The sequence below is a fragment of the Lissotriton helveticus genome, chromosome 3_1 (assembly GCF_964261635.1).
Source record: "Lissotriton helveticus chromosome 3_1, aLisHel1.1, whole genome shotgun sequence".
In the NCBI taxonomy this organism is placed as follows: Eukaryota; Metazoa; Chordata; class Amphibia; order Caudata; family Salamandridae; genus Lissotriton; species Lissotriton helveticus.
Genome location: NC_136061.1, coordinates 1,316,021,788 through 1,316,037,700, shown reverse-complemented (window position 1 = coordinate 1,316,037,700; position 15,913 = coordinate 1,316,021,788). Strand labels below are relative to the sequence as shown.

The 15,913-nt window shown below is 45.1% G+C and overlaps 1 protein-coding gene across 3 annotated transcripts in view; it reads right to left on the bottom strand.

Moving 5' to 3' along the window:
- Nucleotides 1-15,913, bottom strand: part of NFRKB (nuclear factor related to kappaB binding protein) — a 1,053,863-nt gene that overhangs the window by 308,314 nt on the left and 729,636 nt on the right. For all 3 annotated transcript variants that reach the window (XM_078681973.1, XM_078681971.1, XM_078681974.1), the window contains exon 23: nt 11,540-12,304. In XM_078681973.1, the coding sequence (XP_078538099.1) occupies nt 11,540-12,304 (765 nt within the window). The remainder of the gene's footprint in view (nt 1-11,539; nt 12,305-15,913) is intronic.

Sequence of the window (15,913 nt, the reverse complement as noted above, 5' to 3'; positions counted from 1 at the left end):
AAAATCTGTTATTCTTGTTATTCCTGAACGCTGAGTCCTGAGCAACATAGCTGATGCCCGGTGGAGCTGCTAGACATCTATAGAGGAGATCAGCCCTGGTTCACCCCTTCATCCGTCACCTACCGAGCCGGACATTGGGCACAGTTCTCCCCGCTGTGTCTCCTTCCTACCCCTCCCTCAGACGAATTCTGTAACATTGTTTTTTGGACTGTGTTTTACTACGTTCTGGTAACAGACGTAATTTTGTAACTTGTAACACAATGATCTTCACGTAAAGCGCACTGATACCTACTGGTCCGGCCAGCGGTATATAAAACTCTTCAAATAAATAAATAACTCCCACTTCTCTTTGGGAATCATAGTGTGGTAGTTGGGGCAGAAGTGGCCAAAAGCGTTGACAAAACACCGAAAACGTTTGTCAAAAAGTGAATGATATAGCTCTACTGGATACGCACTGATGATGTGGAGAACTGAAATCAGCCTGCTGGGTACTTATAGGAACTGCACACATCACATCTAGCGCTGATGACGCCTATGTCATCGATAGCGCCGTTCCACACCACCTACGAGTGCAGAAGTACTGCTCAAGATTTTCTGGATCCAGTCTGACACCTGGTAAATATTCTAAGGTAAGGAATCAGTGGCTAGAAATTTCTATCAGATCATGAGTGTGACAACGAAGCCAACCAATGGTAAGCAATGGGCTGCCTCTATGCCCACTGTACTGTAACAAAAGGTCTCTAAAAAGGCAGCGCATGCGAGACCTAAAAAGAAAATGCAGGTTTCAGTCTGGCTGAGAACTGAGCAAAATACAAGGGAAATATCTTTTCAGGAAGTGAGACCTTTTCTCACCATGAAACTAGTTTTCACGTACCATTCAACTTGCCCTCTACAAGGAACCTGATAAGTGGTACCTGGATGAAGACTTACAATCATGCCTGGGGTAATGTACTGAGAGAAGGGGGTCCCAGCGGAAGAAGGTATGAAATACAAATACAATGTTTAAAGAATATAAAAACAATCAGTTCGCATACATTGTTATTTAATCACAATGTAGGTGTATTTTTAGATAGCATTAGTTTGCATTTGTACAAAAAATATTTACAAGTGCCCCTGAGGAGGAAGGGAAGTGAGAGAGTGACGGGAAGTGTGGGTAAAATTAGTGACATAGAATACAGCTGAGCAGTCTTGCTCTATTGTGTGATTTAAGTCAAACACAGACAAAACGAACAATAAATCCAAAAACAGTTCACAAAATAGATCATGCTCCACTTGGTACAATAAATGTCAAGTTTTTGGGGGGATGGAGCTGAAAGAAACCAAAGCTGTCGACGTTTCGAATGTGTGAGCCAGCAGAGGTAGTGCCAGAGTCAAAACTGCTTGATCCTACTACAAATGTCACAGAAATACCAAGGAAATGCATTGGAAAAAGTATCAGGTTGTAGGTATTGCCACCCTACAGCCTGAATGAAAAACTTTAACACCAAGCAGAAGGATAATGTTACCTTTACACTGAGTCCCTAGCCCAACAACTGGGAGGGTCTGCTGCAATTATTATTATTATTAAAAAAATTTATAAAGCGCGTAGTCACCCGTGAGTATCCCAGCGCTAAGATCCATACAACTGCAGGTCAGTGGGGGCAGGGGGGGGAGGTTAGGATTAAGGGAAGAGGTGGGTTTTCAGCCGCTTTGTGGCAAGACTGAAAATTGATTATTAAAAGATAAAAGCCAATTGTCACCAGTGCGCCCCATACATGTGAGGCACCCAGCACTTACTCCTTCTCAGTTTACCCTCACCCTATTCCTACTTGCTGCCCGTTAGAGAAACGACATAAGAAAGGTTGGTCAGATGGAGCTGGGGATAGCACAGAAATGAAGGGTGCTAAAAATATCAAGCCGGTAACGTTATCCTATTCATGTGCCGTGTAGCTGAACACCAAAGCAAACCTACTCCTAAGGAAGAAATTATTTGTCAATTTTTTTTTTTTGTAGAGTTTTATATAGCGCGAACTAGACCCAAACCGAATCAGGTATCGCTTTACATAGCACAAGTTACGTTTTTTTTACATGAGGACACAAACTTTCATTTTTAGGCACGGGGAGATTAAGTGATTTGCCCAGAATCACAGGAGGTTTTGGCGTCGTTACCGAGACTCGAACCCAGATCCGAGGTCGAGCGCCTTAGCCGTTAGGCTAACTCCTCTCCCCTAATTGTTACGTACTTAAAAACGCATCAAGGGTATGATGCAGGTAGATTGCTTGCAGTTATAACAAACCCATCAATACCTTTGAGAGATTTTTTAGCAAAGTTTCCACGGTAGAGTGTATTAAATATAAGGCATCAGGCATGATTTCATGTTTCCGCTGTCGTTAGCTGCTTTTACATAAAGTTTAAGAGTATACAGAGTTACTGATTGCTCCAGGGGTATCATTAACATTAGTTACATGGCATGCGTAGAGAGCAACAGTTTGGACAGGCCTGCAGCAACACCAACCTTGATTGCCATATGGGAGGTTTCTCTAAAGCAGAGGTTTTCAAACTAGGGGAGGGCCCTTTCAGGAGGTTGGAATTGATCTCAGAAGGGCTCCAGGCTATTGCCAGAGGAGCACTTATTATGCACAGAGACAAACATCATGCTTAAAACAGCGCTGCAGTTTTAGTGAAAGAAAACAGAGAGCCCTGAGGCACTCAATTATGGACAATCAATAGTGTGTTTTCTCTGAAGAATGTTCAGAGCTTCTAAAAAAAAGTTCAAAGAAAATATCTGTCATTCTGTGTGGTCCCAATGTTTTTTTTGTTTTTATTTGCTACTAGGGTTGGGTATTGGGGTGGGGGGATGGAAGTGTTGGAATGATTAAAAGGTTTGAAGACCAAAGGGCCAAAGTGACTGTGAGAGGCTGGCCTGCAATATGACGTCCACTAATGTAAGTGGGAGCCCTGCACCAGTCCAGACCACCCTTATGGTGATTAGGAGGTCTCAGACAACTTTAGAAAGCTATCCAAGTGGTAGCTGTGGAAAGCAGCCTTCAGGCTTAATCTAGAAGGAGTGCAAAGCAGCTTGTTTTACCAGAATGCAATCTTATAGTGTAGATTAAATGAAAATGGAACCACACAATAGTTATAAAAATATGTAATTATTATATAACACTATCTAGTACGTTACAGTATCTCCCACAAGGAGTTAGACACAAAACACACAATTCTTTAATCACAGTAAATAGCACTAATACACGTCGGGCCCCGGGGGGAGGGGGAACAAATCATATATTACAAAAGTGGTATAAGAACCACAACTCGAGTCAGGACAATGTCGAGAGGACATACAATTGCTAGGACCCCAACGAACCACCCAAGGTGAGTAGACGGGGACCCCATGGACTGCGTGTGTACTGTGTGAACATGACTGCGTGCTCCGTACAAGTCTATGTGCAAGTCGTGGTTGGAATTTTAAAGATTAAGGACCCTTCCCAGTGGACCCTGAAGAAACTCTGTGGAAGACAGAAGGTTGGAGAGCCCTCCACCCGTGGATACCGGGGTACCCAAGTTACCTATCCCAGGGAAGCCAGGTGCATAGGTGTAAAGTGGTGTTGGAAACCACCATCGAACCCAATGGAGGACTTCAGGAGTGCTGCTGCTGGAAGAGGAGAAAGTGTCCGGCGGAATCCAAACATGGATTTTAGATGAAGAGTACCTGAAAGCAGAGGGGACAGAGTCTGGGTCACTGGGGAGTGACCAGGGGCTCGGCAAACTACTGCCCACCGATGTCGGTGCTTCAGGATAGATGTCGATGACCTAGACTCTGCAGCTGTAGGGACCAGGCGACGCTGAGGATGACCAGGAGCAGGATACGAGCTGTCCCACGAAGGATGTCGAGAGCTGAGGGGTCGGTGTCCAGCGCGAGCACCAACCAGCTTTGGCAACAGCAACCAAAGCGGAAAGTCAAGAAAGTGTACGGTTCGGACCAGCAAAGTCCAGGAGACTCACCACAAGCATGGGAGGCAGGGCAGACCCGAGCAATTTGGGGAGACAAATCAAAAGTGACCATCAAATGGACCCACAGGCCAACGGCACAGGACTCGAGCAGCTCACCAAAAGAGGCAGACCCCAATGCACACCATTCTAGTCACAGGAGGTGCTCGGGGTTGGGGCTTCTTGGAGCCCGGAGATCTTCTTGCAAAGATGTCAACAAACCTTTGCAACTGCAAAAGTCCCACAGTACCAAGGAGTTCGGTTATTGCAACCCCCATTCGAGCTGCAGGCCTCAAACTTGGTCAGAGAAGAGAGCAGGCCTCGGGGCTAAGGAAAACCACCACCAGAGTTGCAGAGCCCACGGAGTCCGGAGGAGTTCGGGATCTGCAGACCGGTCGTTTTCGTGGCGGTGCTTGCGAATGCAGGGTAGTGATTCCGCCACTCCGAGGGAGATTACTTTGGTTGTCCTTGATGCTTCACAGGCCTTGGAAGGTTCCTGGAGGTTTCACAGGCACAGACGATGCAGCAGACTGGAAGGGAGATGAAGTCAGGCCCAAACAATGTCCAGAGTGCCCAGACGGTCGAAGTTCATTGGTTTCAATTCTGAATCTTGTCCACAACGAATCTAAGGTACTACAAACAGGTAAGCTCTTATGTACCAACGGGAGAGGGTTGGAAAGATTCAGGGGACCCTCCGGGGGGTGGGGGTGGGGGGGTGTCCTTTTTCCAGGTTCGTGCCAGAGCTGGAGCCAAAGGCTACCAGGACTGGTTTGAACTAGACTATGCACAGGGACAGCAAATGCGCCCCTCCTGTAGGTTTTCTGGCGTTGGCAAGCGCACCCACCCAGACCATATACACTCAATCCTGTCAGAGAGGTGGTGACAGGATGGCTATTTTTTACCTTCCCCTGCTCAAGATTGGCTCAGCAGCAGGAGGGCTGAAATGTGTCTCTGGTCAGCAGCAACCATTTTGTGCTGTACAGAGCTAGAAGGCTGATACAGGGAACACAGAGGACCATACAAAGGCCTTTTCTGGTGGGTGGAATCATACCTCCCACACCGGTTACCAATGTGGGGCATGATTCCAACATGCTTGACACCAAACACGATAGGGTTGATTCAGCCGTTTTTGAGATGGTCATCACGCGGTCGCGTAATTCCTATCCATATCAGTATATGGCTGCCTCACTGACAACCCAGGAGAATGGACTTCGTAGATTGCAGGGGTGTCCTGCTCATGCAGGGGCACCCTCTTACTTAGAACCAAGCACCCTGCCCTCAGGATTGTAAAGGCCTGCTATAGGGGGTACCTTCTAGGTTTTAAGTGCCGTGACCCTTAAATATAGTAAACCTATATCTTAAGTAAGTGGTGCATGCACCGACTTACACAGGCTGCAATGGCAGGCATGTAGTTACATTTTGAATGGTCTCCCATGGGTGGCATAATACATGTTGTAGTACCATGAGAGACCCCACGGGTACCCATGCCTTGGGTACGCGTACCATATACTAGGGAATGACAAGGGTACCCCAGTATCCAATCTTGGGTGTACCTAAGTACATGCATAATAGTTTAGGGAGGAAGCAGATAAACGAGGGTCCTGATTAGCAGGTTCCCAGTCAGTCAAAAACAGAATTACATCCAGCAAAAAGTGGTGGTAACCATAAGAGGCAGCTCCAACTTTCCTACAGTGACATACTTTTTTCAGAGTTTTATATAGTGCAAACTAGACCCGAGGATATCAGGTATCAGAGCGCTTTAGATGATTACCTGTTTTGTTCCAGATGAACGCATTCATTTTTTTTGTTCGGCACGGGGAGATTAAGTGATTTGCCCCCATTAAAGTATGTCAAGCGTCGTTGCCGAGACTCGAACCTAGTTCCCCAGCTTCAAGGTTGACTGCTCTCGATGTAAGGCTACATCCTCTCACATATTGGGTGAGAAATAATGAACTGGAAAGCAGCCTGAGTAATTGCCCGCGTCCGAGATCAAGTCTGCCATTCCTTCAATCGTCTTGTTGTTTAAGAGTGACAACAATGCAAATATTTGGAAAGTGATATAAGGGAGAGACAGAAAAAAATATTAGAGGAATTTAACTGCCTCATTAATTTGTATTAAAATGTAGACAGTTGTTAGTGGCAGAAAGGTAGAGTAATTGCATTTCTGGGTGAAATAATCAAGTCAGTCTCTTAAATCTAAAACACCTAAGATTCGCAAGGCCACATGCTTAATTCTAAAAGTCCAAGCTCCTGTAAAAATGTGAGTGGGTTTCATTCTCCTCAGAGCTATGAAATGTGTTCCATTGCTAAACAAAACATCCACATTGAAATGTAAGCAGTGGAAAGCTTCCACACCTCTGCATCACCATTTACAACAAAACAATGGATAGCAAATCAGTAGGATTTGTTATAAGCATGTAGCATTGTGTACTCACCCCAGATGTCTAATCATGCAAGATTAAGTCAATCAGTTTTTGAGTCAGCCTAGTTCAACTTTTACAGACTGATATTCACAGGCCTTGTAGGTCTTGTGCAATGCACACTCGCGACACACTATTGACTTTTGATAGATGCAACAATTGTGATGCAGAAAGAACAAGGTACTTACCTTCAGTAACAATCTTTCTGATGAATACTATATCAACCACAGATGCCTCATCTTGCAACTATTTCCCAGGCATCAGACTGGACAAAGAAGCTTTAAAGAAGTAATCAGGTGTGCCAGTAGGTGGTATTGTGCAGTTCCACACCATACAAAACAAACAAAACTTCAGACAGCTTGGCTTGTAGAGGGGTCAGTATGTCAGGAACTACACATTTATCCAAAGAACTGGTGTATGCCGATATTTTGGAGGGCAATCTCACCACCTTGATGGCATCAATGATTTCAGGAGGAACATCGAAGGAGGTCAACTGCCTTTGCCTAACCTCCAAGCATATTAACACAAATTGTGCAGGCCTGGGTGCAGAACTCTGCCTTACTAGTGTGACAGAATATCCTTCCGAAGCAGCATTTTGATCAGAGGACAGGTGTTCATGGGTGCTACACTCTTCTGGCCCAATCCCGTGCCACTAGGATGATTTGGAGTCAGTCTTTCCTGATCTTCTTCAGAACTTATAGCAGGAGTGGCAGTGGCAGGAAGGCACACAGGAGTCCCAAGTTCCGCATCAGGTGGAATGCGTCTCCAAACAACAGCAGCCTTGGAAACTACAACATGCAAATGTACTGACATTGCGTGTTCTCTGCAGAAGTGAAAAGATAGAGTCAAGGTACTCCCCATTGATGGAAGACTACCTGTGCCATCTTCAGGTGAAACTGCCTTTAGTAATAAGCTAGGAGTAAGCAGCGGAGTTCATGCACCATGGAATTTACAGATTGTGCCAGGAGGTTCACCACCAGAGAAATTCATTTTCAGAGACATACAGCCTCCTGACACAGGGTCCAAGACCCCACCCTGCTCTGCTTGGTACATCACAACATCAGGTTGGTTTTGTCCATGAGCACCTGCAGCAGTCTTACTTAGATGATGGGCAGGAAGGCCTTCAATGCAAAGCCAATCTCTCTCAACTCGACCAAACTGATGTTGAGTAAAGTCTCGCTGGAGACCAGCGACCTCGTATTTGCACCTCTACCGGATGCCCCCCCACCGACCAAGAAGGGATTAATCCGTCATCACTGCCAAATCTGGGTGGGTAGAGGGCCGGACTGGCTGCCGGGTGTTTTGGTGTGCTGCCAAGCTGGGGGCTGATTTCATTGATGGAGACCTGCATGCCCTTCTAAATAAACAAAGCTAAACAAATGGTTTTAAGCACACGCAGATTCCCATCAATGAAATCGGCCCCCAGCTTGGCCGCACACCAAAACGCCCGGTAGCCAGTCCGGCCCGGGTGGATAGGGAAAGAAGCTGACCACTAGCCCAATAGTGGTTCAGTAGCCACCACTGCAGATCTTTTGCAGTCTGCTCTAAAATCTGGATACAATCTGACAGATTCTCCTTGTGCTATGTCCACTGAGACTTATGGTCCTACCACAGAGCTGCATGTGCCATCTGATGTGTTTGGCCAGCAGGATGCTGGAGAAAAACAACCAGAGCAGCCTCAAAGTCATCCGCACTAAGATCCAGGATGGAGGCTGAAACATCATGAAACTGTACTGTATACAGAACAGCTCCAATGAACAAGAGTGACTGTGACGGGGTCAAGTTGTCTGGAGGTGGTTGGGGCAAGCTTGTCATCAACAGCCAGTCATCAAGATAAAGACTGGTACCCATCACCTTTGAAGATGTACTGCCACCATTTTGTGAACACTCGAGAGGCACTGGTGAGGCCAAAGGAGGCATTGTGAATTGAAAGAGCTACTGGCTTAACATGAGCCACAGGCAGGGCTTGTCAGCCTGCAGGACGGGGATGTGGAAATAAGCATTCTGTCCCGGGGTCTCGGGCACACAGGACCTGGGCTCATGTGAGCTGTTTGAATTTCTACTCCAGCAGAAATGTACTGAGAGGTCAAAGATCTAAAACAGGACAAAGGTCTCCATCCTTCTTGGGCACATGGAAGTAGCAAGAGTAGTAACCAGTTCCTACTCACGAGGTCGGAACCATCTCTATGGCCCATTTGGCCAAAAGGACCAGCATTTCCTGCTGCAAGACCGACAGATGCTTCAGCTGCTCTGATGGTGGTGGAAGGGGGGCAAGGTGGAAATTAATGGTAGGGCGTGACCTCGATGTGCAATTTGGAGGACCCACTTGTCTGAAGTGATGGCATGCCACCCTTGGAGGAAATATCAAATCCTACTAGCAAGGCACAGTAAATTGATGTGGGGGAGTAAGAATGCAAAATGGGCGTGGGACTGAGCTGCACGTTATTACTGCTCTTCTGTGCTTTGCCTGTGTGAACAGCGACCTCAACAACGAAAGTGCTGAAAGGCATACTGAGCTGGTGGAAAGGTCTGGAGTTGGTGAAACTGAAAACCCATCCAGAGGCACAGAGGGCAAAATTGCTGGTGAAACTGTATGATATAGGCAGAAAGTCTCAAGGAACATGCTCTGCTCTCTTTAAACCCTTCTAGGGCTAATAGCTTTGGCACTAAAGAGGAGAGAGCTACCAAATCGAATGTCCATTGGTAATGCTTCAATATCACCGAAGAAGCCAATAAACCTCATTGAGGCATGGCACTCAAGCTCCACAATTAAATACACCTCTCAGGCTTGGTAGTCAGTCATGTCCAGGCCAGAGAGGATCACACATTTTGATGCATTGTAGCAACCTTGGATGGCTTGAGTTATGGTTGGGCCCCTGTATCCAATTGGGCATGGGGGTAGCAGCCTAAAGCATAGGTGCAACTTACGGAATGCATGGGATAGGCTTGTAGAGGTAAAAATACGCTTGGTGAATGTCTCAATTCTCTTTGACTCACAATCAGGTGGAGTGGTAGAGAAAGCATTGGGCTTAACTTTATTGGTTAATGCCTGTGCCATTTGGATGTTCTGTAAGAAAAACTAGATCGCCTGTTGTTGGACAATGGCGTTAAGCGATGCCATTAATAGGTGAACCCAAAAATGGTTTCACCCAAGTGTTCAAAAGGGTATCAGTAAGGGCCTCATTAAATGGCAATAGAGGCTCAGTAGTTTCTTGGTCACTGTCAGGACATTAGACGTTACTTCCACAGTAGGAAGCTGTAGGTCTAAATAGTCTGCCACCCTTTGCATAATGACTGCAAAGGAAGCAAATTCCTCAGTAGGAGGGAAAGAGGGACACACTATGCCAGTAACTTGGGAAGTATCCAGGCTGCTTGCATGTTGGAGTTATTCATACCAGTTCTTCTCTTCATACTGTGGGATATAAATTCATCCCCTTCATCAAAATTGTTATTGCCGGAGTCCGGGCCAAAATGATTGTGCAATGTTTGTGTCCTACCACATGGTAAGCGCAAAGTGTGAGAATCGAAAGGATTGCCTATTGACTACATGCTGGTAGGAACAGGGTGTGACCTAAGTCAAGGTGGATTCTGCTTGGAGTCGGAGTGCACAATGGGCTGCAAATTTCCTACAGCATTGGCATCAGGGTTGATGCAAAGGGAATTGCTGCAGAGAGTAGTGCTGAAACCTAAGACAGCACCCGAACTAATGCTGAACTTGATGTAGGTTTGAAGAGCACAGACGGCATCAAGGGTGGACTGGCCAGAGGAAGTCCAACTGGAGGTCCATGCAGATCTTTGAGCCATAAATGTACACTAGAGGGAGCCCGTAATGTTCCATATATGGGCAGTACAGCCTCTATAAAGGTGTTATCTTGCTGCAGCTTCACAGAAGGATGCGTGACCTTCCTTTCAACGTCAACCAGTCACAGAGTGGAGTCCGTCACAGAGATCTGTTTGCGACAGTCCCTGCGCAGCTTGAACTTTGTTGTCTTGGGGGGTAACATTCTTCCTTGCACACTGGAAAATTTTGACAAACATCTGATCTGCATCTGGATATACTGTAAATCAAGAACTGTTGTCAGTGCTCAGAGGTGCCACTTATTCACGGGCTCCACTCGTCACTACAGGAACGCACAATGCCAACTACCTGTATGTAGGTGTACAACTTGAAAATTTCCCTATCCAGTCGGACTCCTGAGAAGTATTCACAAGGTGAGAAATATGCGGTTAGAAGTATCCATCAGAAAAACATGGCTAAAGCTGGAATGCTGGAGCACATTTTCCAAAAGGCAAGGAAACAAAAAAATAAAAATGCAAAGCAGTGTTGATGTCCATTGCATGTAGCAAGAACATTCGCACAATGCAGATATCATTCTGGACTCACTGACAGAAAGTAGGGAAATGGTGACGGTATAGAAAGTGGTGGATCTGACATCATCTACTTTACATCTCAGTGTTGGAGATAGTTTACAAAGCAATTTACAGTCAGACCACACATGGCAGGCAATTTGATGGTTGGTACAGGAGAGGGTCAAGAGGCAGGATTTGAACATTAAAATATTGCACACAGATGCTCCCTGTATCAGCACAGTAGTTATTTTATAGTTCTTAAACAAGTTCTGATCTATTATGGTGCTTAGATGGTAATCCAACAAATAAGGCAAATAAATCATGCGCTGCACTCTGTGATAAACCTTCTCATCCACTAAACAGTAATTAAAGATCTGCTTGCTTGTTTATATTTGGAGTAGAGAAATGTGGTGCAATAAAAATTAGATACAAACTTTTTAGGGTGCTCACAAAAAAGTAACATTTATGGACCACTAAATTTCCGAAGTATTTATTCAATTATGTGATATTATTAACTTATATTCTGAATCTGAAATTCCGCTTCTGCCTACACATTTTGAAATTCCGCTTCTGCCTACACATTTTGGACATGAGTATTTAAGCAAATCTTGACCTACTACGGATGAAGGGTTCAACAAAAAGGTAGAGATCAGACGTTTGAAACCAATTAGAATTTAAAAGGGGATGTATGTCATAACCAACTCTACTTCCTACCAATGCATCCATCTCCCCTCCACAGGAACAAGGACTGTTTGCTATAATAGGAAGAAAAGATCAATCTATTATCGTGAATACTCACAGTTTGTGCAGTGGAGACTACGGTTGTGGTCACAGGCACTTGGCGCATAGTTGAGGTGCCTGGTACAAAAGTAATAGGGCTGCCGCCTACACCAGAGGAGACAGCAATTGTTTTAGACACTGAGGCGCTGACTGTTGGCAGAGTCACAGTTGGAGTGTGAATTGAACTAGCTAAGCCCACAGCTGAAGCAGATACCTGCTTGGCAGAAACTGTGAAAGTCTGTCCTGGCTTCTGTGGCATTAGCCCTTGAACAATCCTGATTGTGGTTGCTGGTTTGGAGTCTGTTGATGTGATTGTTCCAAGTGCTTTGCCTTTCTGCTCTGTAAGTGCAGCCCCCAATGCCGGCATCAATCGATATGCAGAGCTCACTGCTTCTGAAATCTTCAAATCCGAGGTCACTTTAACTGCAGTGGAGACCACAGGACTGCTTGCAACAGAGGTAGCCATGACTGTCTTTACTGGAGAATCCGTGGACTGGACCGAGGTGGAAGGCATGTGCAAGTTGGTCGATAGCCCCTTGTTACCCGCACTCCCTGCTGCAGTGAACAAGTCCTGAGAGAGTTTGACGGTGGTGACCTGGGATTTAGCTAGCGTAGCCATCATATCAGGGGTTATGCGCAAGACCGTCTGACCTTTGGCATCTGTGGTGATGGAGGATGGAGGCAGGCGCAGAACATCCTTGCCCTGGATTCGAAAGTTGGTTGTCGTTAGTGGAATACTGGTTCCAGGCTGGGCCTTCATACCAAGCTGCCCTGTGATGGCAACCTGAAAATAAATACAGTATACAAAATAAATCAACAGTGAACAGGTCTTACAGAATTTTGCAACATGTGATCGAGAAGATGGAACAGATGGCAATTATGGAGGAAGGTGATGTAGTTGAAATCTTAAAGAAAATATTTGAAAAGTTAAGTCAACAACTTGCGACTAATACAATGAGCTATCATAATTATCTATATATCAGAAATATGTGCATGCCTTAGGAAGAGTTTAGATCAAGATTCTGCTGGAAATTCATATTCTGTATTAGAATTTAGAAGACTACCAAATTTAATATGCATAGGGTTGGCAATAGTGGAGAATAAACCCGAGAAGTTTAAGGGAAAATGAAGTACAAGGAAAAAGCAGGATATGAAATGGAGGAAGATGTAAATGTTTAAAAAAGAAAGTGGAGGGAGATACAAGTCATGCCACGACTATTAAACTTTAATAACTACCTAAAATCTTTTACATATGGAAGAAGGTCTGTAAAATCCATCTCAAAGACTACCACATTTGCTGAAGATGTCCAAGAGAAGGAATGCACTTCTTGCATTTGGGTGCGTCTTGTACTGAAACTATCATGTTGTGGTCTTTATCGGCCGATTTGGGATTGCCTAAAACCCTGTTGGATTTTTTAAGTGGCATGCACTCCAATATAGCTTCTGCCGTTAAGTATGGTCAGGATGAGAAGTGTACGGATTCCCAGAGAAGTCACACAGGTGTGTGTTTTGGCATCCGTCCTATTTTTGTTATATATTGATGGACTGAATTAATTTCTGATATTTAAAGGGAGTGATATGCCTAGGGTTAACTCAGTTTTTGTTCCGTCTCTGCTATATGCAGATGACGCATTTGTGTTATCTCGTACAGCTAGTGGCCTTAGGGATTTTGTGGACTTATCCATAAATTTCATGGATGAGATTGGTTTGGATACCAATATCTCCAAAACCCATTTAATGGTTTGTGGGAAGGTGACCTCCAAAACTAGATCCCTAACTATCAAGGGCAGAGTTATTTTGCAAGTTAGTTCTTTCCCATATTTGGGTGTCACTTTCGACCAATATTGTAACTGGACCCCCTGTCTTCCTGTTAGATGCCAGCATTTTAATCAAGCTTGTGGTGCCTTTTTTCTGCGTCCATAGACAAAACATCTGTAGTTTATTTGCATCAAATGTATAGGATGAAATGTCTGCTGGTACTTACCTATGGTGCAGCTATCAGGGGTTACAATAATTGTACAAAAGTGCAGCAGGAAGAGAATTGGTTTTGTCGAAACAGCTAGCCCAACCACTTTTATCCATGATGAATTGGGTTTGGGGTTTGTTGATGATTCTATAAAACTAGCCCCACTCTATTTATGGATCTCTGTCTGGTGCATGGACCATACATCCTTTAACAGGGAAGTAATCCAGAAATGCCTTAATTGTGACCTGGTGCATAAAATCCTGTAGCTAACATATATTAGAGATCTGGCCATTATGTTAGATCATTCTGGATTGTATTTTGCCCCTCAGGCCATTGTCAAAGCTGACGGGAAAAGGATGAAAGAGAAGAACTTGTCATGCCATCACACTACAGACTTCGGGCCACCTGGTACTATTTTGCCCTATGTACAACTAGCCTCAAAGGAGGTATTTCCTCCCCATTTTAAGGTCTAGGGGCTTCTATCAGTTTAGACCTGCTTTTCCTAATCTACAGATGCAGGTTGATACAGCTGTTTTTTAAACATATTTTATTGTTTATATTCCATCAACAGTTCAAGTTACTGTACAGTCGATCGGTACAGACACATAACTCCCCAAGTTAAATCCGGGCTCTACCCCATCCCATCAGTTCGCAAGTTGATACAGCTGCTGTAGTGTCTTTTTTTTAAGTACTCTGAATGCTGCTATAATTATGTAATTATTTAGCTTCATGCACTAAAGGCTTGGCATAGTATATTTTGAGTATTGTTTTTTACTTTTTTATAATATGTATTCGTGACTACACAGTATTTATGGTTTTATTATGTACGTTTGTGACTGTGCTTTTATTTGTAATTTTATGACTATTGATCAATAATCGAAAAAAGATTTCCAATCAACCAATTATCATGTTTTGGTGTAGCGTTCTAATTATACTTCAAGTGATTATACAGCAGTCGAAATTGGGCCCAGGAATAACACATTTAGGATTAAAAGCAGAGCTTGAAATTGTGTATAAGAAAGTGTTGAGGAAATGATGAAAAGTGAGGGGATGAACTGAAGAATGTCATCTACCCTCTATCGCATTAGCCAAACATATTGGGGGGCACAGGACAGAAGATGGTGGAACTGACTAGGCAGGAGAGAACAAGCATTGGCATAGCCAATAGGTCTCGCCTTTGGGGCCTTATGAGTGTTTAGATAACGAAGTTAGAGAGAGGAAAATAGATTATAATGAACAATAATAAAAGGAAATTAGTGGACTTTGAAAAAAAATCTGCGAAACTCAAGCAGCGATTGTTTTAACGTAGCTCAACACAAGTCTGTGTGTAACCATTTGCTACAGCCAACACCGTGCCCCCTGTAGGAAGTTTTTGCTTGTTAGAACATATATAGCAGCCTCAAGTGTCGGGCTCAGTCCCACTCTGAGGTTTTTAAACCCTTAAGCACGGCTCTGGACTCACTTCCAAGTTACAATGCAGCAATGCAAAACCACATAGAGGCCCACGTGCAGCTTTATAAGCCTGTGGCACGCAGAGAAAGTACGCGTGGTGGAAAAATACCAGCTATTGGATGCTGCCTCGAGTGTGTAAACCGTCTCTCCCCTCATCGCCCCATACAGGAGGCAGGCGCGCAACACCCATTGGCCCCAAAGGGCTTCAGCCCCCCCCGTCGTGTGTGGCAGCCCGGGATGAGACACCTTCCGGGCCCGCTCACAGCCGCACTCGAGCACTTCACAGGTCTTTAACCCCTTCCATGCTGGTGACGGGACCGCTCCGTAACCAGCCTCGGTCGCGCTGTGCTGGTGACGGAGCAGTTCCGTCACGGCCCGCTCGGTGCGCGGCGCTGATTTTGCGCCTGCGCGGCGCGTTTTGTTGAGTGGGCGGTGCCGTGACGGAACCGCTCCGTCACAAGCACAGCGCACCCGAGGCTCGTGACGTTGGGGTTTGTGGTGCACACGCAACAAGCCTCGTGAGGATACAACCCGACAATAAAACTGCCCGTTTTATGCACAGGCTGCAATTATAACCCGGGAGGCAGCCTGCCCCAGAATAAGGCACAGCTGCCACCTCCGTAGTATGCAAACAAACACATATAACATGACATTCTGAGGCTAGAGACAGACGGCTGCCTGGGACGTCAGCACATGTACTTAACGAATTCCACCCCAAGTGTGTTTGTTTTACAACATGCCTGTGAGCTTGCGACACAATGCAGCTGAAGCCCAGGCATCCCAACCACTTGGCCAAACTTTTGCATCTCTTCATTAGTTTTCCCGTCTCCGGAGCCTTTTGGTAACACATACGGAGCAAAATGCGCATATGTATCCAGGGGGAGAGAAAACTATCTAGTGTGTGACAAATCACACATTACAAAAGGTGCAATCATTTAATAGGAGTGACCGGCAGATTGTCAGCCACCCATCAGG